General features: G+C 56.2%; 1 protein-coding gene across 4 annotated transcripts; it reads right to left on the bottom strand.

The window, feature by feature from the left end:
• Positions 1–383: 383 nt before the first annotated feature.
• LOC125159128 (transmembrane protease serine 2-like) lies at positions 384–27,983 on the bottom strand. 4 transcript variants are annotated; one of them, XM_047847062.1, is made up of 8 exons: positions 27,684–27,734; positions 19,029–19,099; positions 16,626–16,848; positions 11,781–11,867; positions 10,765–10,884; positions 5,379–5,505; positions 4,019–4,129; positions 384–1,510 (listed from the first exon to the last, which is right to left on the bottom strand). In XM_047847062.1, the coding sequence occupies exons 2-8, from the start codon at positions 19,041–19,043 to the stop codon at positions 1,078–1,080; spliced, it is 1,116 nt and encodes a 371-aa protein (XP_047703018.1). In that variant the 5' UTR covers positions 19,044–19,099; positions 27,684–27,734; the 3' UTR covers positions 384–1,077. The 4 variants fall into 4 exon arrangements, with proteins under 4 accessions (XP_047703018.1, XP_047703017.1, XP_047703014.1 ...); XM_047847061.1 differs by lacking the exon at positions 27,684–27,734 and adding an exon at positions 26,369–26,425; XM_047847058.1 differs by lacking the exon at positions 27,684–27,734 and adding an exon at positions 21,510–22,369.

Raw genomic sequence — 27,983 nt, 5'->3', positions numbered from 1 at the left:
CAGGAGGGAGGAGGGGAGGAGGAGGGATAAGAAGGAGGGAAGAGGAGGAGGGAGAAGGAGGAGGGAGAGGGAGGAGGAAGGCGAGGGAGGGAGGAGGGGAAGGGAGGAGGGAGAGAGGGTGGAAGAGGCAGGAGGGAGGAGGGGAGGAGGAGGGATAGGAAGGAGGGAGGAGGGAGGAGGGAGAAGGAGGAGGGAGAGGGAGGAGGAAGGCAAGGGAGGGAGGAGGGGAGGAGGAAGAGGAGGGGAAGGGAGGAGGGAGAGAAAGGGTGGGAAGAGGCAGGAGGGGAGGAGGAAGGGAAGGGAGGAAGGAGAAGGAGGAGAGAAGAGGGAGAAGGAGGAGGGAACAGAGAGGAGGGAGGAGGAGGGAGGAGGAAGAAGGAGGGAAGAAGGAAGGAAGAAGGAGGAGGGAGGAGGGGAGAATGAAGGAGGAGGAGGGAGGAAGGAGGAAGAAGGCAGGAGGAGGGGAAGAGAAGAGGGAGGAGGGAGGAAGGAGAAGGAGGACGGAGAGCAAGTGTGAGTCCTCAATGCCTGGCCTGGCCTGCTGCTACTTGTGACAAGTTCTTTGCCAGAAAAGGAGAGGAGGCTTCCTCTCTGGAAACTCTGAGCGCTGGCGGGGAAGGAGCCACAGGACAGAGGTTCCTGGTCGTACGGGCGGGTGATGCAGGGGCCTCAGAGGCACAAGCAGAAGTTCACAGTGGACCCATACCCAGGGAGAAAGGGAGGTTGGAGGGGATGCTAACGTCCCAGGGGCTTCCCTGGGTAAAATCTCCGAGCCCCTCCAGTGTCTGCCCTGTCCCCCGTCACCGCCAGGGCAAAGGAGGCGGGGCTCCACGAGGGTCCATCCAATGGGGGCTGCCTGGAGGTTTTGCTCGAGGGGGTGGGCCTCCTGCCCCACGAAGTGGACAGCGAGGTCCGGAGAGCCGGGGTGAGCACCACGCCCTGTTGGTGCCTGAAAGAGCCTGAGCTGAGCCTGGCTGGGGAGTTACGGCCAGGATCCCGGGTCACGCGGTCCCACCCGGGGGCATCGGCTAGTTTGTCCTGTTCACACTGCAAAGCTGAGCTGCAGGACCAGTGTTTTCATTCGAAAAACAGGACCAAAAGAGGAGGGCACGGGGGAGGGTGCCTTCCACACGGATAGAGGCTGGGAAGCCAGAAGCAAGCCAAAACACGAGACGGGGAGACCCACGGCCTCCGGCGCCCCGACAGTTTTTCCTGAGATTGCCTGTCCCCCGCAGGACGGCTGCGTCCCTGGCCCTGAGGCCGGAGGCATCTCCAGGGACACTGCAGTTCCAGAAGGGTGTTCCTTGAGTGGAGCTGGGGTACGGGACCGGGCGCAAAGGCTCGGACACATCCCACCCCATCACCCCCGCCTCCCCAGACGCAGGGGATGCATTTCTGAAGGTACAGGGTGCTCCCTTTGGAGGAAAAAAGGGGGGGGGGGAGGTGGAAAACCAGGAATCGCTTACCTATACAGCGTAAAGAAACCACCGTTTTTGACGAACAGACATCACTACAAAAGAAACAGGGGGTGTTCTGGTCACTAGAATACACGAGATGCTTGACCCTCAAAATACTTAGAAATAAACATTTTCTTCTCCATGGTCGCACCCCCCCGCCTCCCCAGACACAGAAGGGCCCGCGATTGAAGACTCAAAAAAAGGAGAGCACGTCCACGTGGGGGGACCCTGGCATCGAGCACTGAGTCCCAGCCCGGGTTTTCAAGTCACAAGCTGTGTGACCCCGGGCTCGTTACTTTAACCTCTCTGTGCGTCGTTTCTCCCATCTGTAGAGTGGGATAACAGTAACCTGGTCATAGACTGGTTGTGAGGGTAAGCACCCAATAACATGAGCTACTATTTTTTATTTCCAGAAACTGAAAATCACCCTCTAATTTTGTAAGGAAGTCATCTGTAACCTTCCGGGTTTCCTGTAACTGCTTTACAACGTATGGCACAGAAAAACGAGACGACCCCTCGTTGGCTCAGGAGCCAAAGAAAAAGTCAAGTCACTCATTTGGGGAGGTTAAGTGAAGTGACATCTGAAAAATAAGCAACTAGCACATTCCGTCTCAGAGTGAATCTTCCCCTGACAGATGGTGGAGGAGAGAGGGTTGGTTTGCACCCAACCTAAACCACATTCAGGGGGTCCCACCCCCGGGGCCTGACCAGAAGCTTAGTCCCAGATCACAGTGACCAACAGCCCCCTCTGCTGGCCCGCCAGGAGTGGAACGGCACCCTGCTTGCCAAGCTACCAGAAGCTTAGTCCAGATCACAGTGACCAACAGCCCCCTCTGCTGGCCGCCAGGAGTGACGGCACCTGCTTGCCAAGCTCCGTGTAGCCTGGCTTCATGCCAGCCCCCTTCTAGAAGGAAAAAAGGCATTAAGATACCAATCGCAAAATCGCCTCGCTTCCCAACAGCATCCAATCCAGAGCAGAGCCCTGCTTCCTTGAACCTCCCCCAAACGACTCGACACAAGCCCGAGTTCCGCACATAAAGTCAGCTTCTGACACCCTCACATCGAGATGCCCCCCGGTTCCACGGACACTGTGTGTCCCAGGCGTCTTCGGCCGTGTGACATGGCAACGCCAAGAGAAGACACGTTCCCATGAAAAGAAAATGTTTTCTGAGGGTCACAAGGCTGACTCTCCTCCATGTGGAGGGGCCGCTGTCCGGCCACCAGCGTGTGGTCACATGGAGTCTGCGACTCGGGGATCAAAGCGAAGAGAAGGGAGCCTTCCGCACCGCCCCCCCAACACCCGGCAGCCACCTTGTGAGTCCCGGAGGTGGTGGCCCTCCCTCCCCGCGCAGCCCTGATCCCGCATGGGAGTGTCACCGGGAAGGACAGAAACACTCAGCATCGACAAAGAGCCCAGGCAGCTGTGTTTAGCTTCCTGGGCAGGCAGACCGCGGCCCCGCCGTTTTGATGTGCACCTGGCGAGCACAGCCCTCCTCCTGGGCTCACTCTGTCACGTTCCTGGGGACAGCCAGGCTGGGCAGCTTGGGCGGAAATCGGCCCCCCAGCCACCACGGCCAGCGGCCACCAGGAACGCAAAGCCACCGCCGGCCGCCCGCTCAAAGGAAAGGAGGGGTGCCACGTCACTTCACCCACCCCAAGGGCAGCCCCTGGCACCTGGCCCACAGGGAGGTGACGGCTTGGCCAGCCACCTGGGGCTGAGCGATCGGGCCCTGGGAGCTGACCAGGGCTTGCACACAAAGACGCCGTGCGACTTTCACATGAAAGAGGACGCAGGTAGCAACGACGGTCTGGGGAGACGGTGAACATTTTAAACACGCGCGAGACGAAACAAGCAGCTCAAGCACCCCCTGCCCCCCACCCGCCCAACCAGCTAGGCCACCAATCCTGCGATCTGCTGTTCAGGTTCTCTTCCACCCACTGGACACACTGAGACCCGCCCCGGGCCACAAGTTGGCTTCGAGCTACAGGACACGTGGGCTGACCCGGACTAGCCGCTCCCTCCCGGGCCCCCCGGGGTGCCGCGCACGCCCGGCCGGGTGCCATCTGACAGGGTGGCTTGGGGGCCGGGGGACCAGCCGTCCCTGCTGTTGGGGACCGAGAGGGCCCCTGGGGAAGCAGGACTTCCGGGCTGAAACGGGCACCATCCCGGGCGAAGTGGGATGGGCTGGTCACCCCCCTTGGGACGCTGACTTTCTCGGGGGTTCGTGGAGACATACCCTGACCCGCAGTCCGTCCGTCTCTAATGTCTGGGGAGTATTTTAATGTGGTCAGGAGGACTCTCCATTTTCATTTTACCATGTTTTCCAGGGCCACCAGGGCCGAGGGCAGAGGGCACGAAGACCATGGCAAACAACCCTCAGCTGCTCCCCGAGAATGAACCACCCCCACTCCGAGTCCGACCTCCTCCCAGAGAGAAACTCTCAGGGATACTGGAATTGCAGTCTGAGAACGCCACCTCGGGACCGTGACTCCCCATGGTGTCTCCTGTTCGCTCTTGTTAGAAAATTTCTTAAAGGAAAAATAAAGAAATCACCAAATACCTGTGGTACAGTTTCTTATAGAGATCCATATGGTTAGCACTTGTGTTCACCCTCATAAAGCTGGTGGCCCCACTGTCATCCGCTACTCCGTGGCTAGAATAGAAACTATTCCTAAAGGAGACGGAAAAGCTTGATTAAAATAATGGCTTCGTGACAAGCGACGGCAAATCCTTGGGCCGTATCGCCATACTTCTCTCGTACGGTGTTCGGATAAGGGGGGGACACCTTAGCATGTGGGAAACAAAACCACAAGGTCTGATCAAGTGACGCTGTCTAATAATCCTCTTTGGACCCAATAACCCGGAAGCATCAGGTGAAAGCCCTCCGTGGGCCTTTTTCTAATCTAGTTTGGGCGAGGATAGAGAAATAAGGACAAAGGGGTTGTGAGTACGTGTAACCTAAGAGAATTTACGGATGTTAAAACACTCCCCCGCTATAAAATCCCGTCGGGTCCTGAACACGATGGGGGCGTTACTATGTCCGTTGGGGATGGCATTTGGAGAGATTTCGCTGGCTAAGATGCCAAGTTTCTTTCTTTCTTTAAAAAAACATAATTTATTGTCGGATTGGCTTCCATACGACACCCAGCGCTCATCCCGACAAGTGCCCTCCTCAATGCCCATCACCCATTTCCCCCCTCCCCCACCCCCACCCCCAAAGATGTCACGCTTCTTATCAAGCAGTGATTAACCTTGACTACTGGCATACGGAGAACGCCCCAGTGCTGCGCAGAAGTCACACAGAGACACCCCGAGGAAGACGTAGTGACAATAAAATCACACAGCCTTTCCCCATGCGGCCAGACGGCTGCCATGCACGCCAAGGGATACCCTGGGGTGCCCCTGGCTGGGAGCCCCAGGGAAGGTCCCTCCTGTCTCTCCCCCCCATCCCTGTGGCCACAGGCAGGACTGAATTCTCTTCCACGGCAATCTGATGCCACCTGTCCCCCATTCAAAGGCTCAGTGCGTCCCCCAAGCATGTATGCAGTGAACGTCTGCCCATCTGTGCCCTCTGACCTCCGCCAGCCCCCCGCCGCCCCCCCAGCCAGGGAGGCCTGAGGAGGTGAGGCCTCAGTGCTCCTTAGGAGCTCCTTGAGAAAAGGAGTCCCCGGCCGGCACCCTGGACCTCGGTGACCTTGACCGTGGGTGGGAGCGGACGGGGAACCGGGAGTGGATGGAGGTCCAGGAGGCGGCAGGGCTGGGGGGTAGTGAGTCTTGCTCACCAGGTGCAGGGGACGGGGGCAGGGGGATGCGGTGGGCACCCGCTGGCTTCCCTGACCAGCTCTGGGAAGGAGCCAGAGGTCCCTCCGGGGAGGGTGGAGAGAATCTTCCCTCCGCTTCTGCGGTGGGGCCGTACTCACCGGTAGCCCATGTCCTGGCACGCGGCTCTTCCGTAGCCCTCGCTCCAGTCATCCTGACACACGGGGTGCCACGACTTCCTCTGGGACGAATACACCTGGAGGATGAAGTTCGGTCCGTAGAGGCGCACTGCAGCGAAGGAGACGCTCCGTGAGATTCTGGGGGCCGTCCCGACACCACTCGAGCCCCCCCCCCACCCCCACACAAAGGCTCAGAGGCGGCGACACGAGGGGTCCTGTCCCCACGGCACTGACCGCGCACCCCTTCCCGGCTCTAACGTGCTCTTTACCCCCAAAGCACTGGCAGCAGGTGTTCAGACAAGAGCCGGGAGGCAGGAGAACGTAAGCGACCGTGGACGGATGAATGGACACAAGGTGGCCCATCTAGGCCACGGAGTGTCATCGGCCCTGAGAAGAGGCCCATGCAGGCCCATGTGCTGTATGAAAGGCCCAGAGTGGGGAATCCAGAGCAACACTCAGTGGATTAGTGGTTGCGGGGGACCCTGGGGTGGGGGCAGGGGGTGAACATAGAAAAGCCGCTGAACTGTATGTTCTCAGGGATGGATTCTATGGTACGTGAGCCATATCTTGATAAAGCGAGTATTTAAAAATAAATGAAAAAGATAAAGGGTTTTTTTAAAAAAAAAAAAAAGGTCTTTTTTTCAGTTTTATTTATTTATTTTGAGAGAGAGAGAGAGAGACAGAAAGAGTGGGTGGGGGAGGGGCAGAGAGAGGGAGAGAGAGAATCCCAAGCAGGCTCCGAGCATCAGCGCAGAGCCCGATTCGGGGCGCGAACTCACAAACTGTGAGATCCGTGACCTGGGCTGAAACCAAGAGTCGGACGCTTAACTGACTGAGCCCCCCAGGCGCCCCCAGAAATGATCTTTAAACAATCATTTTGAACAACAGATCGACCGTTCTCGCCCAACACCCCGGATCCTGGCAGAGCACCAGAGACATGCCACACCCCCCTGGTGCAAGGTTCTGCCTCTAAATTCAGTCACGCTTCGCCCAAATGACCTCAGCGCTTCTGTTTAAGGAAAAGAGACACCTTAGACGTCGTCTAAACCTCTCTCTATGCCAGTGACTTCTCCCTCCCTAGGGGTAACCACAATCCAGAATTCCGAGAACGTTCCATGTGTGAACGGCTGGGATCAGGAGGGGCACAGCCACAGAGCGGGTCCCGCCCATATGGCTTGAGGATTAACTGGTGTCACATATTCATACAAATGACCTTGAAAACGGCATGCCGTGAAGGAGGGCAGGCCGCTAAACGCTGTGTGACGTACGACGTTCACCGATGCGCAAAAGCATGTGAGCCCGTGCTCTGAGCTCCGGGGGGAATCTATGTGACTTAACATATAAAATGAAGACCTGATTATCGCAGACCTCATTCTTACCCCGCTTCTGTGGCCCCAACTCAGTGGACGTTCTGGCTCATTCCCTGTGACGTGACCAGCCGTGGTCTGATAATTTCCTAATGCTTCCTGGATGGGTGATCCCCATGCGCCATGTGGGAGCTAGCCACGAGCTCCCTGAGGTGGCTACACAAACCGTGGTCCATCCAGGCAATGGAACATCATTCAGTGCTAAAAAGAAACGAGCTATCAAGCCAGGAAAAGCCGGGGAGGAAACTGAAATGCGTATCACCAGGTGACAGAAGCCGTTCTGAAGAGGCTACAAACTGTACTGTATGATTCCGACCATAGGACATTCTGGAAAAGGCACAACTGTGGAGTGGTTGCAGGGGTTGGGGGAGGGAGGGATGAGCGGGCAGAGCACAGAGGATTTTCAAAGCAGTGAGGATACTCTGTATGATACTGTACTGGTGGGTACGTGTCATTGCACATTTGTTCTAACCCGCTGGCCAAATGCAAACACGTCACACGTTTGTCCACAACGCCGAGTGTGAACTAAGGACTTGCGTTAATAATGACATACTAATAATTGGCTCATCCATTGAAATGAAAGTCCCATACCGATGTAAGCTGTTAAAAATAAGGGCACACTGTGTGCAGGGCAGGGGGCCCTGGGGCGCCTGGGTGGTTCCGTCGGTTAAGCCTCTGACTTTAGCTCAGGTCATGATCTCACGGCTCGTGGGTTCGAGCCCCAGGTCCAGCTCTGTGTTGACAGCTCAGAGCCTAGAGCCTGCTTCGGATTCTGTGTCTCTCCCTCTCTCTGCCCCTCCCCTGCTCGCTCTCTCTCTCTCTCTCTCTCTCTCTCAAAAATAAACATGAAACAAAATTAAAAATAATTCCAAAATTAAAATAAAACTGACACTGTGGCATAGCAGAAAGTGAAGGAGACGTTTCCTTTTTGGTTTGTGGTAATTTTAGGGATTTTTTTTTTCCTTCCATCTCGTGTCTCTGCAGTCAAATGCTCACTAGGACAGGTGATGGGGATTAAGGAGGGTACTTGTCAGGACGAGCACCGGGCGATGTATGCAACTATCGAATCACTCTCCTGTACACCTGAAACGAATATTACACTGTACGTGAACTAACTGCAGTTTAAATAAACACTTAGACAAATGTTAACTAGGAGAACACGACAGCGGACGCCCCAGAGAGCTGGAAACGGTCCCAAGCTCAAGTTCTTTTCTTTCTTTTTTTAAGTATCAGGAACTTCTCGGCTTTACTGAGGTATAAAGGACAGATAACAATTGTACATACTTAAGGGGTACGACCTGGTGTTTTGAGACGTGTGTACCCTGGGAACCGGGTGCCACAATCAAGCACCCCCACCACCTCGCACACATAGAGCTTTCTTTTCTTTCCTTTCTCCTGCGGTGAGAACACCTAAGGTCTCCCCTCTCAGCCGATCTCAAGTGCACAGAACAGTATGGTAACTGGGTCACCTCGAGTGGTTCTCCAGTTTCTCTGGCGACATTTAATGGCCACAGAAACCAGGGCGACGGATGTAGAAAGCGGATTAGCATTAACAATACGCATACGTTCGATAGATATATTCAAGACTACACGCACCCCCGGAAAAAGAACGCTCTCTGCGCGCACTTGAACGTTTTCAACGGGACGGGCGATATTCTTTAGCGTCAGAAGATGTGCATTTTGTTGAAAATAATGTCCGCTCCACAAGGTGGACAAACTGCAAGCACATCAAATGTGTGTTCTGATCCGACGCGGAAGACACGCACGACGTCACGGTCACCCGTTTTGCTTTATGTAAATAATCAATGTGGAAATTAAATAATCCCAAGTTAAGGTGGGTCTATCCAATTACAAAATCTGACCCAGCGATCTTGCTTCTGGAGGTATTTCCTACCAATATTCTCCTGTGCCTGGAACATGCACGTTGGGTCCCCCAGAAGAGAGGCCTCCCAAGGCATGTCTACCCCAGGAGCACGGAGTGTGTGGCTGCGGGAAAGCGAGGGCTCAATGGTCCCAGGATGTGTCATCAAGGCTCGTGCAGTCAGCGGGGCAGTGACCACTGGGAGGTGAGGACAATACAAAATATACACACACGTATTTGCTTTTTCACCTAAAAACTCTCCGGAAGAGAAGGGAGAGATGCATAGCTGCTGCCCTTGAGAGAGAAACGTGATTGGCTGGTGGATGGGCACATGACCATGTGCGCGTGCGCACGCATGTGCGTGCAGGGTGGGGGAGGTTGAGTTTTCCCTGCACATCCTCGGGTACTTCCTGATTTTGATCTGCCCGGGTACGGTAGCTCAACGCGTTGAAGGAAACAGACACAACGTAAACATTAAGAAGACAGGGAGGAAGAGGAACTTGAACAATTCGTCTTGCTAGAGTTCAGGGTTGCCCATGTGCGCCCGCCCATGCGTATGAAAACACCAAAAGCCATCACACCTGATCGCTTCACCACGCTCTGAATCGCAACGCCCCCTACTTAGGAAAATGGCAACAAATATGTCACCAACACACGGGCAAGGCGGTGTGCTGAAAGTTTAACGAGCTGGGGGGGGGGGGGGGGGTCACTGCCAAGTGCAAACGCTCTCCGGGATACCGGCAACGCTGTGCTGTGGGGGCTCACGGACCAAGGTGTCGGCCATGGACACAGGCCGCCCCACGGGCCACACAGAGCCGGCGCCCAGGGCCCAGCCTTCCCCACTGGGGGGTCCCACCAGCCGGGGCCAGCGGCGTGTCCCGCACAGGTGCCGTGACCTGGCTCAGAGGACATGCAGGAAAGCTGTCTTCACCCTGGAAGGCCCAGGAGAAGAAAGGGGACCCACATCCTCCGCCCCTGTGTTTAAATGTGTTTATGTTTATTTTTTTGAGAGAGGGAGACACAGAAGCCGAAGCGGGCTCCAGGCTCCGAGCTGTCAGCACAGAGCCCGCCTCGGGGCTCGAACTCATGAACGGTGAGATCATGACCTGAGCTGAAGCCTGACGCTCAACCGAATGAGGCCCCCAAGTGCCCCTAGTCTGCCCCATGTTTAAATGAAACCCTCGGGAGTTAGGAGAAACTGGACAGGAGAGGAGTAAAGCCGCTCCTGAAATTTCTGGCGATGCCCCTGACGCTACAATTCCGAAATTTCTGTTTGCTTAAAAACAAGTGGTTGTCATATAAACGTGTCAGAGCGTGCGGCAGGACCCAGGGCGCGGGGACATAGCATCACAGCGCCACGGCCGTGGTCCCCGCGTGCCTGGGTCACACTGCCTAACATGTTCCGCCGGAGGACCGCAACGTAAAAGCTTTTCAAGACAAATAAGCCAGCTCCAGCCAGGGGTGGAGCTCAGTTACCGGCACCTTAGACGATGCTTCGTTCCTCCATCTCCGCCCACCCAGGCCACACGGGCAGGGCCGGGAAACAACCAGCCGGCGTGCTGTCCCCTCGGCCGGTGCCGGACTGAGGTCAGACTCACTCTGCGGGTGGCTGTCGGTGGATGCAGCACCACTCCCGCTCAGGCCCCATCTCCAATTACAGCCACGTCACCACCCTTGAAATCACTTGCAACAATCGACAGAAAATACCGAAAGCAAAGCCAGGTGCCCGCTCTGTGATGACAGACACATATGATTCCAAAGGCGAGCCGGCTTTGAAAGTACATACTGCGCCCCCCCATCTCCACGTTAAATACTTCGCTCCTGCAGTGGCTGTGAGGTGACGCCCCGGGCCAGCTGGGGGCGCCCTGTCACAGTGACCCAGCCCTGCAGTCCCCCTCTGTCCCCGCTGTGTGCTGCTGGGCCAGGAGCACACCCTCTCTGAGCCTGGGTCCTCATCTGCGGTCAGACCAAAGGTACAGCCTCCAGGTAGCGGTTCAGTGACCTCCCGGGTGGCCGTGCCGGACACAGGCCTGGCCATCTTGCCTAGGATGGGGCCGCGGTCTCTGTGGTGGACACCAGGAGCCGGGGCACCCCGGGCAGAGCAGTCTCGTCCCCAGGCGCACGCAGTCCTGAGACTTACCGCATCGGTTCTCGTCCTCCCCGCTGGGGCAGTGCAGGACCCCGTCACACCAGTGAGAGGGGCTGACGCAGGTTCCCGAGGACCCGCACTCGATCCCGGACACCAAGCACTTGTTCTCCACTTGCAGAGAGACGGGAGGGAGACCCAGTCAGCTGGGGACACCAGGAAAACCCCACGCACCCACTGCGAGCGCCAACGTCCGCTCTCCGAGCCCCAAGCGGCAGGAGAGAAAAGCACGTCCCCCCTTTGTCTTTTTTTTTTTTCAACGTTTATTTATTTTTGGGACAGAGAGAGACAGAGCATGAACGGGGGAGGGGCAGAGAGAGAGGGAGACACAGAATCGGAAACAGGCTCCAGGCTCTGAGCCATCAGCCCAGAGCCCGACACGGGGCTCGAACTCCCGGACCGCGAGATCGTGACCTGGCTGAAGTCGGACGCTTAACTGACTGCGCCACCCAGGCGCCCCCCCCCCCCTTTGTCTTAATAAGGAGCAGATGCGTCCTTGACCCCATCATCTACCAAAGGAAACAGGGCTGGCCGTCAGAGGCAGGGGGGGCCCCGGTGCATCACTTCCAGGGGGGCGGGGAGGGGCTCCCAGCCTTGGGCTTGGACAGCACCCCCCGCCTTCCTCAGGTGACCTCTGGATCCGTAAATGCCCTGAGTCCCCTGCCCCGGGCGGACGGAAAGGCGGGGCTGTGGTTAAAGGGCTGCTGCAGGCAAGACCCGCCCCAGCTCATAGCAGGTGATGCTGCACAGAGATCCAGGGACAGGTGGCCCCGGGGTGGCAGCTAGCACCCCAGAGCACCACGTAAACCCACCGTGGTCAGTACTCCACCAACAGCATGGGATTCCCGCGACCCACGGGGTAGGAGGAAGCGGGAAAGTGACTCCTAACAACGGGGACCGTGAGATTGGAGGAGGAGGATGGGGATTCTGCGTCCCTGTCACCAAACAGAAGCAACGAGCCCCACCCCCAGAGAGCGGGACACCCCACGAGGATGCCCCCCTGCACTTACTGAACTTCCAGAGCAGGACGGCGGCCAGCACGGCTCCCGCCAGGACGGCCCCCAGGGTGAAGGTGATACACAGCACTTTCTTCGCCTCTGGGGAAAGGGGGGTGGGCACACCATGTGGTTACAGAATTTCTTAGAAGGCACACTCTCACATCTCACTTGTATAGTACAGCATATCATGAGATAATAACTTTGTTTAAGTTTATTTATGTATTTGGAGAGAGAAAGCCAAGTGGGGGAGGGGCGGAGAGAGAGGGAGAGAGAGGGTCCCAAGCAGGCTCCACACAGTCAGCAGAGTCGGGACTCGAACCCCCAAACTAGAAGATGGTGACCTGAGCCACAGATGCCCAACCGACTGAGCCACCCAGGCGCCCCATGATAACTTTTTATACACTCAAAAATGAGGCTTTTAATTTTAAGAACGCATCCTGCGAGGTCTCAACCTCTTCCGCACACTCAATGTTATGCGTTTTAGGGCACAAAAGCAAAACAGGAAGCCATGATATGAAGTAACATATACTTATGTTAAGCTCTTCTAAAAAAAAAAGTATCATCTTAAAATAGTCCGATAAGTGCTTAATGTAAAAAATTGCCCCAAAGAGGGAAAATGCCTTGTTTTAGTAATTACAAGCATAGGCGCACCTGGGTAGCTGAGTCGGTTAACTAACTTCGACTCAGGTCATGATCTCGCGGTTTGTGAGTTCGAGCCCTGCGTCAGGCTCTGTGCTGACAGCTCAGAGCCTGAAGTCTGCTTCGGATTCTCTGTCTCCCTCTCTCTGTGCCCCTCCCCTGCTTGCACACTTTCTTTCTCTCTCTCTCAAAAAATAAATATTTAAAAAAATTAAAAAAAAATACAAGCGTAAGATAGCAGTAATAATGTCCCCAAACTATCACCTCCCTGGCGCTGGTGTTCAAGGTAGAATGAATTGTCTTACTCAAGGCAGGTTAGCGAATGGATGCCACAGACCCACAGCGTCCCGTTCGACAGCCACCAGCCACACGTGGCTGTTCGAACTTCAGTTACGTATCATTAGGGGTATTAAACAGTTCCGTAAATTCAGATGCTCAACAGACATGGGGCCGGGGGCTGCTGTACAGAAAGGGCGGTGTAGAACATTCCCATCACTGCGGAACGTTCCATCGGGCGGTGCTGACATCAGCCTTTTGGTTGGAGGAGGAGCACTGAGCTCACATCTCAGCTACGAATAAAGTCATTTGCAGAGGGTCATCAGCGTTCTCTAGTCAAAACAAAACGAGGGGCCCGTTGTTGGTCAGAGTGTAAGCCAAGGTTCAGAGGGCAGGTCCAGACAGGGCACACCCAGTAATTAGTGGCTCCGGGGTGGGGGTGGGGAGCAGAGGGTAGAGAGAGAGGCTGAGGGCAGGGAGGCGGAGAGGGCATCAACAGACCCTCCGACCCGCTCTGTTTATAGGACACCTGGGTGTCCCGGAGGGCGGGGGAGGCCCGGGGAACCCCACCTGTACACGTCTGTGCTTCTGGAAGTCACCCGGGGCTAGAGTTCAGCTTCTGGAGTCAGGTGGACTAGGGCCGACCCATCTGTTTGGGCTCAAAGCCACGCCTCTCATCTTGTTATCAAGTTCTTAGGAATCACCAGGGAGCCTGCTAACCAGCGTTCCTGGCCTCGATCACCAGGAATTCGGATTCCACTGGGGGCGGGGAGGCATGAATTTGCAATTCTAACAGGCTCACAGGGGAGGCGGAGGCTACTGGTCTGAGGAGAGCCCTGAAGTTACCAGAACTGGGCAGGGCGGAGAGGCAGAGGACGCTCACAGGGGAAATTCCAAATGGCCAGTTTGACCCGTTAGCCAAGGACAGTTTCTCGCTTCAGGGAGCTTTCCTGTATGCTGTTTGATCTAGGATAAAATAACGTGCCCGGTGAGCTAGAAGCTACTAAGTATTCTGAACCTCTCAAGGGGCAGAGGGCAACCTGCCCCCCTCTCACTAGGAGCAGGTGCGCAGCGGGACCCCCGATCCCACCTCCGCTGGACAGGCATCCTGCAGTCAGCGTCTGGTCGGTCCAGACCTGACTCGGGGCTGGTTTGCAACCGTGCTACTATTGGGTTTAATTACAACTCACTGCCCATGCCCCTTTGTCGTTATTGATTTCGGTGTGCCGTTGATTCGGCCCACCGTTGATTCGGCCCTAGCGAGCCCAGGACCAAGCATCTGCATCACTGACTGTTGGCCTCGATTCCTCCAAAACCCAGTCTTTAAGCAGTGCACGCACTGGGACCCAGCGTGAAACATTTAGGACCGTTGCTACGGCAAATAGATGCATTATGTCCCCAAATGGCCCTTGCACTCCCGAATCTGTGCTGTTTGAGGGCGCTGAAACTTCCGTTCTCTCCTGTGATGACGGCCAGGCCACTGTACGTTTGTCAAAACCCACAGGACGCACAAGGGAAAGACTGTGATCCTAATGGAAAACTATGGACTTTAATGACAACGTATCCATATTGGCTCATCGATTGTAACGAGCGGGGCCCGCTAGCTACGGCAAGATGAGGGGACAGACTTGGGAGTAACAGGGGTAAGAGGGACTGTGCCCTGCTGTTGGGTAAGCCTAAAAACTACTCTCAAAAACGGTCTGCTAATTAAAAAAACATTTCCAAGGCCAAACATTAGACTTATCAAATGTCCGTTGCGTCTATAGAAGTCAATTAAAAAGGTCTTAAAAATAGACAGGTAGGTTCACTCAGCCCGTTTTGAGTTTAAAGGGCAGTTTTGTAATGCAAAGTCACACATGTAGGCTCATGTTCTTCCCTTATAAAGTCACTGATAAGGACCGTACAGATTCCTGTCCAATTGCCTGTCATCACCAGGTTTCCCCCGAGAACAGTGGAAACGTGGGTGTCAGGTGAGTGGGCTCCCCTGGTCTGCCTGCCCTTTCAAGGTGCTGACCTCAAGAGGGGACCCTTGGTTTCTGATCACCACCCCCTTTTTTCTGGGAGGCAGGTACCACTGTCAGGAGTTCCCTAGCCGTCTACACCCTGGCTTCCTTCCAACCACCATGATGAACTAAGACCGGGGCTCTACTGACATCTTGGCCGGGTCTTCCGTGGCGGGGGGCTGTCATGGGCACCACAGGTGTTCAGCAGCATCCCTGGCACCTGCCAGTCACAGCCTCTCCCCAGTTATAACAACCAGGCCCTGCCCAGTGTCCGTGGGCGTCAAAATCAACCCCGATTAAGAACCACGGGTCTCAACCTCCCCAACTACCACCAGAAAGACATCAGTGCAGAGGCGGGCATTTCCTTGATCCGAGAGGAACCAGGGGAGGGAAAGAGGGAACCGTATAGGCAAGGAGAAGGGGTAACTGAGGAGGAGGAGGAGGACTGAAGGGTAGGAGATGTGGGAATAAAAAGGAGTAGAGGTTGGGGCGCCCGGGGGGCCCAGTCGGTGAAGTGTGTGACTTTGGCCCAGGTCACGATCTCATGGCTTGAGTTCGAGCCCCGCGTCGGGCTCTGTGCCGACTGACAGCTTCCAATTCTGTGTCTCCCTCTCTCTCTGCCCCTCCCCCGCTCGCACTCTGTCTCTGTCTCTCAACAATTGGCATTAAAAAAAAAAGTAGAGGTTGACGAGAGGAGGAAGGAACAAGAACCCTTTGCGAAGGGTGGGGGAAGCAGACGGAAGCGTCGGGGCGGAATTAAGGGTGACGGCGCTGGTTGAGGGCTACAGGGGTCCGGAGACGTGCACACGGAGCCTCGAGTAGCACAGGCCACGAGGACTCACTTCTGTGCTTTGTGATGCGCTGCGGGGGCAGGTGGAAATTCACTTTATTGTTAATCTTTGACCGTACAAGCTGTGTGTACATGCGTGCTTGCAAAATAAAAACCCCGTCGACAAAAATGCGAATTGTTGAGTCACTAATTCCAGTACTCGTTTACCTGTTCTATACCTGCTCTGCTGTGTCCACGGGATCCTTTTTTATTTTACTTTATTTTTTTTTAAATGTGTACTTTAAAAACATTTTTTAAGGTTTAGTTTATTTTTGAGATTTATATATATATATATATATATATATGTATATAGAGAGACAGAATGTGAGCAGGGGAGGGGCAGAGAGAGGGAGGCACAGAATCCGAAGCAGGCTCCAGGCTCTGAGCTGTCAGCACGGAGCCCGACGCGGGGCTCGAACCCACAAGCCGTGAGATCGTGACCTGAGTCGAAGTCGGACGCTTAACCGACGGAGCCACCGAGGTGCCCCTGTGTTTATTTATTTGGAGACAGAGAGTGTGTGTGAGCAGGGGAGGGGCAGAGAAAGAGGGAGAGAGAGAGAGAGGGAATCCCAAGCAGGCTCCGCGTTCGATCCCATAAACTGTGAGATCAGGACCTGAGCCCAAATCAGAGTCGGCCGGTTAATAGACTGAGCCACCCAGCACCCCGCCCCCACCCCCGGCCCCCCCTCCACGAGATCGTTAAAGCCACGAGATACGTCCGTGTGACAACCACACCAGCCACCTCGTTCGCTGAGCACAAAGGCCTTGTCCCGCGTCTCAAACACGACTCGCCGTTCCAGGGAACCGCACCACAAAGACAGGGTGGGTGGTGACTCCCGTGGCCTAGCTCACCATTCATTCCACACGACCCAGCGACAGGCCCCGCAGGCAAGAGCAGGACAGGGAGGCCCTGCGTGCGGACAAGGCTGCGACAGGAGGGTTAAGGAAAGTGAAGAGAGGGCTTTGCAGCGGGGCCGGAGGCCAGAAAGGCAGTGACAGCGAGGGAGAGGGGAGCCCCGGCAGACGGAGGACGGTTAGCGACAGAGCCACCGGAGAAGACAGGCCCCAGGGCCTGGACTGTTGTAGGAAGTAAATGCAAAGGGGTCCTACTTGAGGTGCACACTGTCCCCGACGGGGACTTGGGCTGCGTGTGGCTGCTGGGCGTGGAAGCGTGCGTCAGCACCCTCGGCGCGTACTGGGGCACCGCGGGCGGGTAGTAGGGAGCCGGATACGCCGAGTAGGCGCCGGGGACCACGGCGGGCCGCGGGGGGTACAGGCCTTCAGGCTGGTATCCATGGTTTTCATAGAAAGGTCCGACACCTGGCGGGGGCCCCTGGACAATGAAGAAGAAGATGAATCACATAAAACCCCAATTGCCCTAAAGGTTACACGCCCACCCGAGGTCCTCAGACAAGGTGCTGATAAGGCTGCTGCAGACTCCTGTCGGGCCAAACACGGAACTCACCTGCAGTAAGGGCTAGCCAGAACTTCCAGCTGGCTGTCAACGGCTTTTGTATTTGCTCACTAGTCACTTTTTGAAGTAAAGAGCGAGTAACGGTCAACACCGCAATTTAGTGAAGAATAAAATATGAATTAAAGACAAAACGTGCAGGAGTCTGGGAATGGGTCAATACCCAAACCCAGGGACGGAGATTCTCAGGGGGACAGTACCGGCTGTATCTGAGCGGCAGCCAGGCACCTGCATGCACGACCTCCTGGAAGCCTGACCAGACCCCCCGAGGATGGTGCAGGGATGACTGACGGACACGCCCATTTTGCAGAGACGAACGTGAATGATGGAGGCTGAGAAATTTACCTAAGGGTCCACATTAGACATGCTATTCTAAAAGTTCTTTTTCTGTCTCCTCTTCTCTTACAGAGACGTGTCACCATTTACTAACGGACATTTAAATAGCTTGTGGATGGGGGCTGTGGGCACGCACGTCCGCAGGGAGCCTGAGGGGTTCTGTCGCCCTGAGGGCAACCGCTGGGTCTCAGTGCACAGGGTGTGCCAGGGGCTGTCCCAGCCCGAGCTTTTTTTCTGGCTCCCTCCATCTTCTCCGAATGCCCTTCTCTTCTCCCTCGGCCTAAACGCCGCCTTCTCCCGGCTGCCCCTTCAAGACCCCGCCTGGACCCCCACCGTGTCCTCTGTTTCCATCGTCCTTAATCGCCCACCGGCTGGGCCACGCTGGGAGGCCACGTGTGCCCCCCAGCCTTCTTCCCACTGATTCATTTCTTCCGTTTCTTGTGGACCATGGTCTCCGACAGGACTGGTATTCCGAGCAGAGGAGGCACCACACTTAGCATTTTAAGCGGGGCCTCCAGGGAAGCGAGATTATACAGCAATGCACCAAAGGCGGGCTCTCAGGGTTCACCTCTGCTTAATAACTCACTGACGCTCTCCTTCAGAAGTTCAAAGACTGTAACTCTGAACCAGAGCAGTGCACAGAAAGGGAAACAGTGTAATCTGTAATCTAAATGGGGCACCAGAGGCAAAAAAAAAAAAGCACACGTGTTTGGTCTCTATCGGAAGCATCTAAGAACATGCTGTCCCACCCAGGGAAGGTTGCAGCAGGCACAGTGGCCTGTCCCCGCAGAGTCTTGTGCAGCGGATAGGAAGTTTTAAATGGATCCAGTGACTAGCTACCGGCAATGGCTAAAGGGGAAAAAGCGTAAAGATCTATTCTCCAGATAGAAGATACGGGAAATGTCTGTTATGACACACAACTGCCCTGAACGCATGCATTCCCAGGTATAAGATAAATCAGTGAGACTTGGGTGGATCCTGAGAAACTTAACAGAAACCCATGGGGGAGGGGAAGAAAAATAAAAAAAAAGAGGTTAGAGTGGGAGAGAGCCAAAGCATAAGAGACTCTTAAAAACTGAGAACAAACTGAGGGTTGATGGAGGGTGGGTGATGGGTATTGAGGAGGGCACCTGTTGGGATGAGCACTGGGTGTTGTATGGAAACCTTTTTGACAATAAAGTTCATATATTGAAAAAAAAAAAGATAAATCAGTGAGAGATAATGGGGGACACTAAGGACACTGCATTAGTCTCCAGAGTTGCTGGCGGTGGGGGCGTCCAGAGAGAGGGATGGTCAGCCCGGTGCTCCATTCGGTCACAGCCTCCCCCGGTTCATCAGGACACGCGGCTGCACGGGGGTCTGCTGTCCTTCTCTGGGACTGCCTCCCTCCGGGCACCCTCCTGCCCCTTTTCCTTCCACACATCCTATCCTGAAACCCCCCTGCAGGGCAGGAAGAGAAGAGGCCCCAGTGAGCAGTGCACATACCCCACAACCGCCCCACAGCTCTGGGGCGCTCTCAAGGGGTGCAGCTGCTGTGTCCGCACTCCCGCCCAGCCTCACCGAGAGAGGGCCCCACCAGCATCCGTGGAGCACACGCATTCCCTGCGGCCAGCTCTTAAAATGCCGCCCAGCACACACTTCAGAAAACAACAGCAGGAATTAAGGGCACGAAGAAAAGGCCGGGGAGGTAATTATTAACCACTTACTGAGTTTAAAGCCATCCTGAGTTTATCAGCAGCATCAGGTAATGGTAGAGATCCGGAACGTTCAAGACGACCTAGAAGACAGAATGATAAGACTGTGGTACTTCCATACCGGTGAGTTTTTAGGAGACCCGTGGGGAAAGAACCAGAAGGCTTTCTAGGTGAGAGTTAGCTCCGGAAGAAACGGGGCAGTTCTATCCGTTCACCTTGGCCCTCACTTTCGCCCGCCTCTTCCCTGCGCACGGGCCGAAGGAGCCTGGTGCTTGCCTGCATTAGGGTCCAAGGCCAGCGACGCTTAACACGACTCTGGCCAGACATCCCCAGGCTGCCTCTTGCAACAGAGGATCCCAGCAACAGAAGCAGGCACGAGGTGCCTCTCAGACCCTCAAGTTCAGGCGAGGTTAACGGGGGGGGCAGAGACCTGGGGTCAGCTCGTGGCAATACCCCTTCCTGGAGGTATCACTGCATCAGCGCCCGAACCTCTCTGAATCTGGCACAAAAATGGATACGGAGTCGGCCACGGTCCCGTTCGGATGAGGATTTTTTTTTTTCTTTTTTAACGTTTACTTATTTTTGAGAGAGAGACAGAGACAGAGTGTGAGTGGGGGAGGGGCAGAGAGAAAGGGAGACAGAATCCGGAACAGCGGTCAGCACAGAGCCCGACGCGGGGCTCGAACTCACAAACCGCGAGATCGTGACCTGAGCGGAAGTCGGACTGAGCCACCCAGGCGCCCCCCCCCCCTCCCCGTGAGGATTTCATGAGGGGGCCCAAGCAGGCAACAGCCGGCCAGGAGAGGCTCCCTCCCTCGCTCCTGCTGAGCGCCCACAGGGACGGGGTGGGGGTTGGGGGGGTAGGTGTCCCCTGGAGAGCACGTGGTCCAGAACAGTACCCGAGGGAGGTCACACCGGACTTTCCAAATAAGCCATGTGGAATCTCCTACTTCTTAATAAACACACGTAAAAAACCCTCCATAAAACACGTCCACACACGCCCATTACACCACCTACTACCCCCAATCCAAAAAAAAACCAGTTCGGAACTGACCATTTTGATCGTTTCTGAGGTTGGCGGTAATGAAAAGAAGGCGCTTTTGTTTGCAGAGGTTTGTGAACAGTTGTGACATCAATTTCTAGAAACACCATCCACACGGGATGCGTTATAGTAAAGCCCCCATTCGGCCATCACTCCCTCCCTCTTGTGGGCACAGGAAGGGCTGCCCTGGGCCCCTCCCTGCTGTCTCGGAATGGCCAAAGAACACTGCAAGAAATGGCCCTCCCAGCCCTCCACCCACGAGACCGTGCTCCCAGTGAGAAAGTTCTGGCCTTCACACGGCCCGTAAAGTGCTTGGCACACAGCAGGTGCTCAAACGGCGGCCGGCAGCACAGTGCAGTGGGTGAGCCCGTCCTCTCCGGGACCTGGGACCTGGGGCAGGTCAGCTAACGTTCCCATGCCCCAGCGTCCTCATCCACAAAAGGAGATCAGAGCAGCCCCCACTACCGGGTTGATGAGCTATGAACTGAGTGGATACCCATGTAGCCCTCGGTGTCTGCAGCAAGGTCAGAGATGCAGACATTTCTGTTAAATAAAAGTGATTATAAGGCTGACAGATGTTGCCGCTGGGGGGCTGGGGGGCTGGGGACTGAGAGGAGGCATTTGCACACTTGCCTTGGGTACTTCTCCCCAACGGCCAAGTCCTCCCGCCCCGAAACCCCAGGGGAGCGAGATGCGACACTCCAGCCCACGATCATCACTGGACTCGTCAAACTCAAAACGCACGTTAACTTGCTGTAAATGAAAATGTGAGGATGGCTTTGTAATCTTGGGAAACCTCCCTGAGCGGGTCATGATAAACAGGCACCACGTCACTTCTTTACTGTTCACATAGAGCCAAAATACACGCGTGAGTCCATAGGGATAGCTGTGGGATTTTTTCACTTTAAAAAATCAAGAAGGGGCAACGCTGTCCTAGATACGAGGAAAGAAACCTGAGCAGTATGCACTTGGGAGGGTCTCCGTGGAAACCTCTACATGGTGTGATTATCACATATTAAAACACCTGTCCAGGGCGCCTGGGTGGCTCAGTTGGTTAAGTGTCCGACTTTCGATTTCGACTCAGGTCATGATCTCACAGCTCGTGAGTCAGAGCCCCGAGTTGGGCTCTGTATTGTCAGCTCAGAGCCTGCTTAGGATTCTCTCTCTCCCTCTCTCTCGGACTCTCTCTCTCTCTCTCTCTCTCTCTCTCTGGCTCTTTCTCAAAATAAATAAGTAAACTTAAAAAAAAAAATCCACCTGTCCTATGTGTGCCCCTTGAGGAACAAGGGCTCTAAGACCCAACACATACAGTGTCTCCCGCTCCCCTCTGGTCCAAGTTGGGGGAAAAAAAATCATAGCACATCCCCAAGGTTACTTTGTGAAGCACTCTGCCTAAGCAAACATTCTCAGCCCTCTGGTTTCCGGCTCCCCGCGCCTCTGAGCTGTCTCACCGGTTATAGGTTTGGGTGAAGTTTCAGGAAATGAAAATCTGATCCCTCTGGTGTCTTTCCCAGTTGGAGAGCCCTCTGAAAAGAATGATCGCTCAACGCTCGAAATCCATGCTCCTTGTCCATTCGAGATCCCTAACAGAGAGAGACGAGGAAGCCAGGGAAGGAAGCAGCCCAGGCGGCCGTAGCCATGAATGATCCAGTAAAAGCCACAGGACCCAGAAGTCATGACAGGATAATCCTATCTCATCCAGAGATCCCACGAGCCACACAACCTTAGAACCAGAAATATCCGGTGCGCCCAGATCAGCCTCCCCGGACTTTGGAACAGAAGACGGGAGTCACACTGCCTGTAATTTTCTCTGGCTGAAAAGAAAGGAAGGGGCAGGGTCTCACTCTGGAACTGGATCTCTAAGAAGCCCCGCCCGGGAGGCCACACGGGGGCGGGTTCATCTTCAAAACCGGCACGTGTAGAAAAAAGGTTACGTGTCACAAAAACACACAACAAACCAAAACAAACACAAACCCCTACGCATTTCCACAGCAAAGCAAATCTCTTCATCTGGTTTTTGAGCCGAGCAAGACAGCCTAGATGGGGAGAGACGTGGTTTCTCAAACATCCTTTCCTATCATTTAAAGGACACAGATGCTTGTCCTCGATTCTGGAAAGCCAGCCATAACGAAGCACTTTTCTCTTTAAGTGACAAAAGAGCAGATGTGTGACCAAGCTCCTAGCCCCTCCTTGGCCCCGGCCAGCTCCCCACGCCGGCACCGAAAGGTCCACTTGAGTCACACAACACGACACGGTGGTTTCGGTCACTCGGGGCTCTCTTTGCAGAGAGCTGGGTCACCCCGAGCACCTGCCCGGCCACTGCTTGGCAGGACCGTGCCGTGGAGTCCTGCCTGCACCCCGTGACATGACGAAGCTGTTTCCAAGCGATAAATTTCTTCTTTGGAAATCTCAGAAAGCATTTGCTTTCTGAGGCCCCCCCCTTCCTTGACCCCTGTACCCCTTTCTTCAAACTTCGAAGCGAGCAACACCAACAGACACTCCTTATCCAATGAACAAATGATAAAGGACAGCCCCTTTATGCCTCAACCACTGCATCAAATCACAAGTGTCGTTATAGGGCTCCTGGGTGGCTCAGTCGGTTAAGCGTCTGACTCTTGGTTTTGGCTCAGGTCCTGATCGCGCGGTTCGTGAGTTCGAGCCCCGCATCTGACAGCGCAGAACCCATTTGGGATTCTCTCTCTCTCTCTCTCTCTCTGCCTCTCCTCTGCTCATGCTCTCTCTCTCTCGAAATAAATAAATAAACTTAAAAAAGTGTTTAACCCCCCCCTCCCCAAACCCAAAGCACTGTTAGATGCAAATTATCGGACAGTGGTGGGTTTAAGTAGCAAGTCAACATGAACGAGTATAAGACAATCGGACAAAAGGCCTACGCGGTGATTCACACAGGAACAGTGCAGGCACACAGAGGCAGAGTCATCACCTCAGGAGAGGTTCTGCCCGCATCCTCCAAGTTTCTTTCTCTATGAATGCCTCATTGTCCCGGTTGAGATTACAAACTTTTTAGGGCAGGAATTGGGTCGGGTCCCTTTTTTTCTGTCTGTCTTTTTTCTTACAGCTAAGCTTTGTTAGCTTACTAGCATACAAGAAAGCGTTCCGATATGTCTTGAGTTCCAGAGGCCAAAGGAGTAAGACGGAATCTGAGGGACAGAGCAAGCTGGAAAGTCTGCACCTGGACAAGACAAAACCAGCCTCCAAGGTGAGGACGTGGGTGACCTCACGGGCCCAGGTGCACAAGACTGACTGCGCACCTAATGGGACAGGCCGGCTGGGGAGGCGTCTGGGTCCCTGCAGGGGAGAGGAGTCCCGAGACGTGCAAAGGCCCCGGCTAGGGTTGAAGACCTTGCCCAAGTCTATCTGTGGAATGGGATAATAAGGTAATAGGGTTGTTTCGAGGACCAAGTGTGTCCGTTTCCAACACCGTGGCCAACACACGCTAGGCATTGAACAAACACATCGTGACAGCAGCTAAGATCTGCTTGCCTGTAGCGAAGGGACTGTCATGTGCGAGAGACATTCAGTTTAGTCTGTGTAAATCCAAAGGACGCAGCCAGGATCAAAGCGGTCAGCGGTATCAGAAAGGCAGGTGTAACCCGATCCCGGGAAACCAAATTTCCAACAGTGAGGAAGTTTAAATAGTCAACTAGTTGCCTTGGAGAGAACAGAGCTCCTCAAACGGAAGCATGTTTGATCTGAGACTGGCAGGTGGGCTCTCCACGTGTATTGGTCCAAGCGTATTCTAGAACGCTGCTGAGCTTTGACTGGCGGGGGGCCAGGGACGATGAAGTCTTATTGCCTGAGGTCAGACACATGAAGAATGACCCAGCACCCCTGGAAAACAGGCCCCACGTCCCCGGAGTTCAGATCAAGGGTTGAAATGAGCTCAGGTGTGGGGTCCTGCCAGGACGGCCCCTCGCAGAGCAGTGACCTTGAGGGACTCCGATGCTGGGTCTCCTGCCTCATACACCAATAAGTGGTCATGAGGCCCAGGCCACGTCTCCTTCCAGCTCAGCTCTCGCTTGACGATATTTCTCTGTCGAATGTCCGCTGGACGCCGCGGCCTCCTGCCGGTTTCCGCTGAGCCCCCAATCTCTCCCGCCATCGCACGAGCTTCCAGAATGCCGCTACTGCACGTGGTGCCCTTGAAACGTCCTGTGCTCCCCTGCACCCTCATACAGCGGGGACGCCCACGGCTGAGCTCCGTCCACACCAACAAAATGCCCTGGGTTTCTACCCAGCAAGCCCTGTCCTCCTCCTCCTGGACTCGCCTCTACGAGCATGTCTTTGGGCCACCTTCCCTCTTCAAAGTTCACACCGTTCACAGTCCACATGACTACCAGCACTCCCACCGCAAAATCGGCGTCTGCCTTTCTCCCCCGATGCCTCTAAGGCTGCCCGTGACCGTGACATTTCCATACGTGCTGGTGCCTCTGCTCCCAACCACCGTGCAGTGGCCGGGACAGACCGAGTCCCTGGCCGGCTCTTCTCCTTCCTGACGGCCAGCTTTGCCCCTACGGCGTCCCCCTCAAACTGCCTGTATGACCAGCCAAGCCCTTTGCCACTCCCCAGGATTCCTCATGTACTTGAGGCCAGGGTGGCCCAGAGCACAGAGGGCCCACTACCCAGGCCGTCTACCCCTGGCCCACTACCCCTGGAGGCATACAAGCCAGGGCTCCCCGAGATGGCCTTTCGGGTCCCCAGCACCAAACCAGGATGGGACTCACGGTGCTTTCCCAACTCAGGTCTCAGCGCTCAGGTATGTGATGCCCTCACACCCCATCCGCAGAGGCCACCAACTCATCCTGGGAGGACCCAATGTCAGCAGGTCCCTGCAGGTGCCCCGGAAAGGTGGGGCGGGGAAGGCGAGCAAAGGCCGAGCAGCTGTGAGAAGCAGGATGACCCCGGGAGATCCAGAGCAGCAAAGGAAACCAACATGGAAAAGCACTCAGACCCCGAGAGCCTCTCCAGACGCCCTTCACCGCCCTCATCAGAGGCCGGCTTCCAACATGTACGTAATCAAACTGGTCACCACTAACTCGACCCTGCCAATTTTCCTATTATCAAGGCTTAGACCTGCCCCTGGCCCTCAAGCCCTGGGATTTTCTGGAGAGCTTAGGAAAGTATATTCCCAAGCTCCGCCCCGCTGTCAGTCTGATACAGTGACTGGAACCAGGACAATTACCTGGATCTCATTAGGAAGCTCTCCCAGGACCCCTGCCACAGGTTTGGGTGGAAAAGAGTGAGCCACTGGCCTGGGCTCCTGCTGTGCAATCCCGGGTAGGCCCCCAGGTATCTGGGCTTCCTTGTCTACTGCACATGTTCGCCTGAGTCTTGTCCCTCAATGTCCCAATAGCCAGGGAGTTCAGCTCTCCCCGCGGAGGATTCCTGCACACGTCTGCCTGGATTATTCTGGAAGATTCAGCACCGAGTCCAGGTGGGGCTGTGGGCAGGTGCTCCAATATTAGGATAGGGGGAACGAGCCTGGCCCCCAAGCAGGTCCCTTCCGTGTGAGGTTTCCTTGGGCCCTGCTCTCAGCTCCCTGAGCCCTTGTCCACACGGTTTCTATGACACTCCCATCTTCTAGAGGAAGGAAAGGCAGTCGCACTACCTGTCAGAGCCCTAAGGAGCCAGACAGCCTGGCTTCTTCCCCAGGTCTTCCCAGGGGTTACGGGACCCGGAGCAAGTATCTCACCTCTCTGCCTCAGTTTCCCCATAATTAAGTACGCTACAAAGAGTTTGGAATGACACCTGGCTGGAAGAGAGTGCCTCGTCCAGGTTTGCCATTATTATTATAACACCGGTGCGGCCCCGTTTTCTCCTGCAATCCCGGGGACTGAGCCCAGGGCAGAGCCAGCCACGGGTGCGAGGCCCGAGCTCCAAGCCGTGTCCGGGGCTCTGGCAACAACACAGCCTTGTTAGGAGAAGCCTGACCTTGTGAATGTTGGAGGGGAAAGTGGCTTGGCCTGACTCATCCAAGCCGAGAACAAAGGCCACACTGCTCCCGGGTTGATATTTAAAAACAAAAAACAAAAACAGAGGAAGGAGCTGAGTGACCCATCTCCAGGCAGAGGGTCTCCACTGCGGGAACGCCCCCCACCCCCCAGCTCTTGGGCTGAGCGTTTGCTTGCTTGGCCATGCCTTTTCCTGGTAACCCCAACCCCCAGTAAGGCCTGCCGTGGTGGAGGGAGGCAGGCAGGCCTCACCTCTGGAAACGCTGAGAAAAGGAAGCCAGCGACTTCCTGGGGGTCCCCCCCCCCCACCCGACCTGGCTCACCAGGTCCCCTTGCCTCACCCAGCAGCGGCAGCCTGAGAGCCTGCGTCCCCAGGTTCCTGGGCCTGGGTAATCTTTGTCCCCGTTCCCAGCCCCTACCGGCCTTCAGGGGAGGCTGGCACCGGCCTCACTTCCGGGAGAACCTCCCCCCACCTCCCAGGCTAAGTCAACAACCCTCACTTCAGGGTTCCTGAACACCTTAAAACTCCCTCCCGGCGGCCTTTGTAAGTTTCCATGACCCGGGTGAGGCTCTGTAGCTGCTAGGCCAGGAGCACAAAGGCCAGCGCCCCCCTGGGTGTGCCCATCTTAGCCCCGGAACTGCTGCTCCAGTTGGAATCTAGGGGTCCGCGGTGTCAGGGCCGAGCCCCTGGTGACGCCTGCCCACCAGGTGGACCTCGGCCTCCCAGCTATCATTTCCCTCCCAAATGAGCCACTAGGATTCCTCTTGACCGCTCCCCGCCTCCCCTGTGCGTTGCAAAGGGATTCCGGCTTTGGGGTTCCAGGCCACCCGGCTGTGCCCTCGGGTGGGGGCGACCGCTTCAGCACCGGCTCAGGGCTCTGGGCTGGCAAATGCCCTCTGGGGTGTGGACGCACGAACTTTGGGGCCATAACGCAATTCTTCCGCAGAGCACGTGGGGCCACGGGCAGGACGCCTGTCCACGGCCAGGCCGGTGCGCTGAGCCCCGCAGCCACTGTCCAGGTCCGGGCCTGACGGCGTGCGGTGGACCGGAGCGCCGGGGCGGCCCCGTCCTTGTCCCCGGCAGGGAGCGCGCGCGGCCGGGGCCAGGAGCGCTCCTCCCGGGCGGCTTCCTGCGGACCCCGGTGCCCGGGCGGCCCGGCTTTGATCCGGGCTGTGGGCCAGTCCCTCCCCGGAACGGCCGAGCCGTTCGCGCCTCGCCCGGGGGCCCTCCGGGCCCTGTCCCCGCCGTCCCCGCCGCGCCGGCCGTATCGCTCCCGGCATCTACAGCGAGTTTCCAGTTTCTCCCCACCTCGGGAGGGAACCAAGAAGTAGAAGGAGTTCAGGTAACACTCCGGGGCTGCAGAGATTTTGCCGAAACAAAGAAACGGATAGGCAACGCTCTGTCCTCCTCGTCCCCCCAAAGGAAAAGGCGCACCCCTGGTCCCCAGCTCCGGGGCCGCAGAAGGCGGGGGGTCCTGGAGCCGGCTCTGGCCGAGGGGACCCACCCCGAGGGACCCCGAGGCACTCTCTGCTCCGACCAATGAGCCAGGGACGCGGAGCGACGTTCCCGGCCGCGCGAAGCCGGCCCCCTCCGGCCCCCACCGAGGGCGCGCTGCCCGGCCCTGCCCGGGGCGTCCCGCCGGCGGGAGGACGCACCTGCTGCGCTCGCGCTGCTCACACCTGGCCTCACCTCCAGACGCCGCCCCCCAGCGCGGGGGGGAGGGGGACGCCTGGCTTGTCCCCTGGCGCCCAGATCCTTCTTTTCGCGCCTGGGACCCGCGCCCCAGACTCCGCCGGGAGACCCGGCCGGCGCGCCGCTCACCTGCGGGGCTCCCCGCCCGGCGCTCTCCGCCCCTGGCTCGTCCTCCCCTTCCTCCTCTTCCTCCGCCTCCTCGGCCTCCTGCGGAACTCGCGTCTTCCTCTGCCCGGAGTCCCCGCTTTAATCCCGGGAGGCGG

The sequence above is a fragment of the Prionailurus viverrinus genome, unplaced genomic scaffold (assembly GCF_022837055.1).
Source record: "Prionailurus viverrinus isolate Anna unplaced genomic scaffold, UM_Priviv_1.0 scaffold_42, whole genome shotgun sequence".
Taxonomy (NCBI): Eukaryota; Metazoa; Chordata; class Mammalia; order Carnivora; family Felidae; genus Prionailurus; species Prionailurus viverrinus.
The sequence above is the reverse complement of the archived record's forward strand: the minus strand, read 5'-3'. Positions and strand labels throughout refer to the sequence as shown.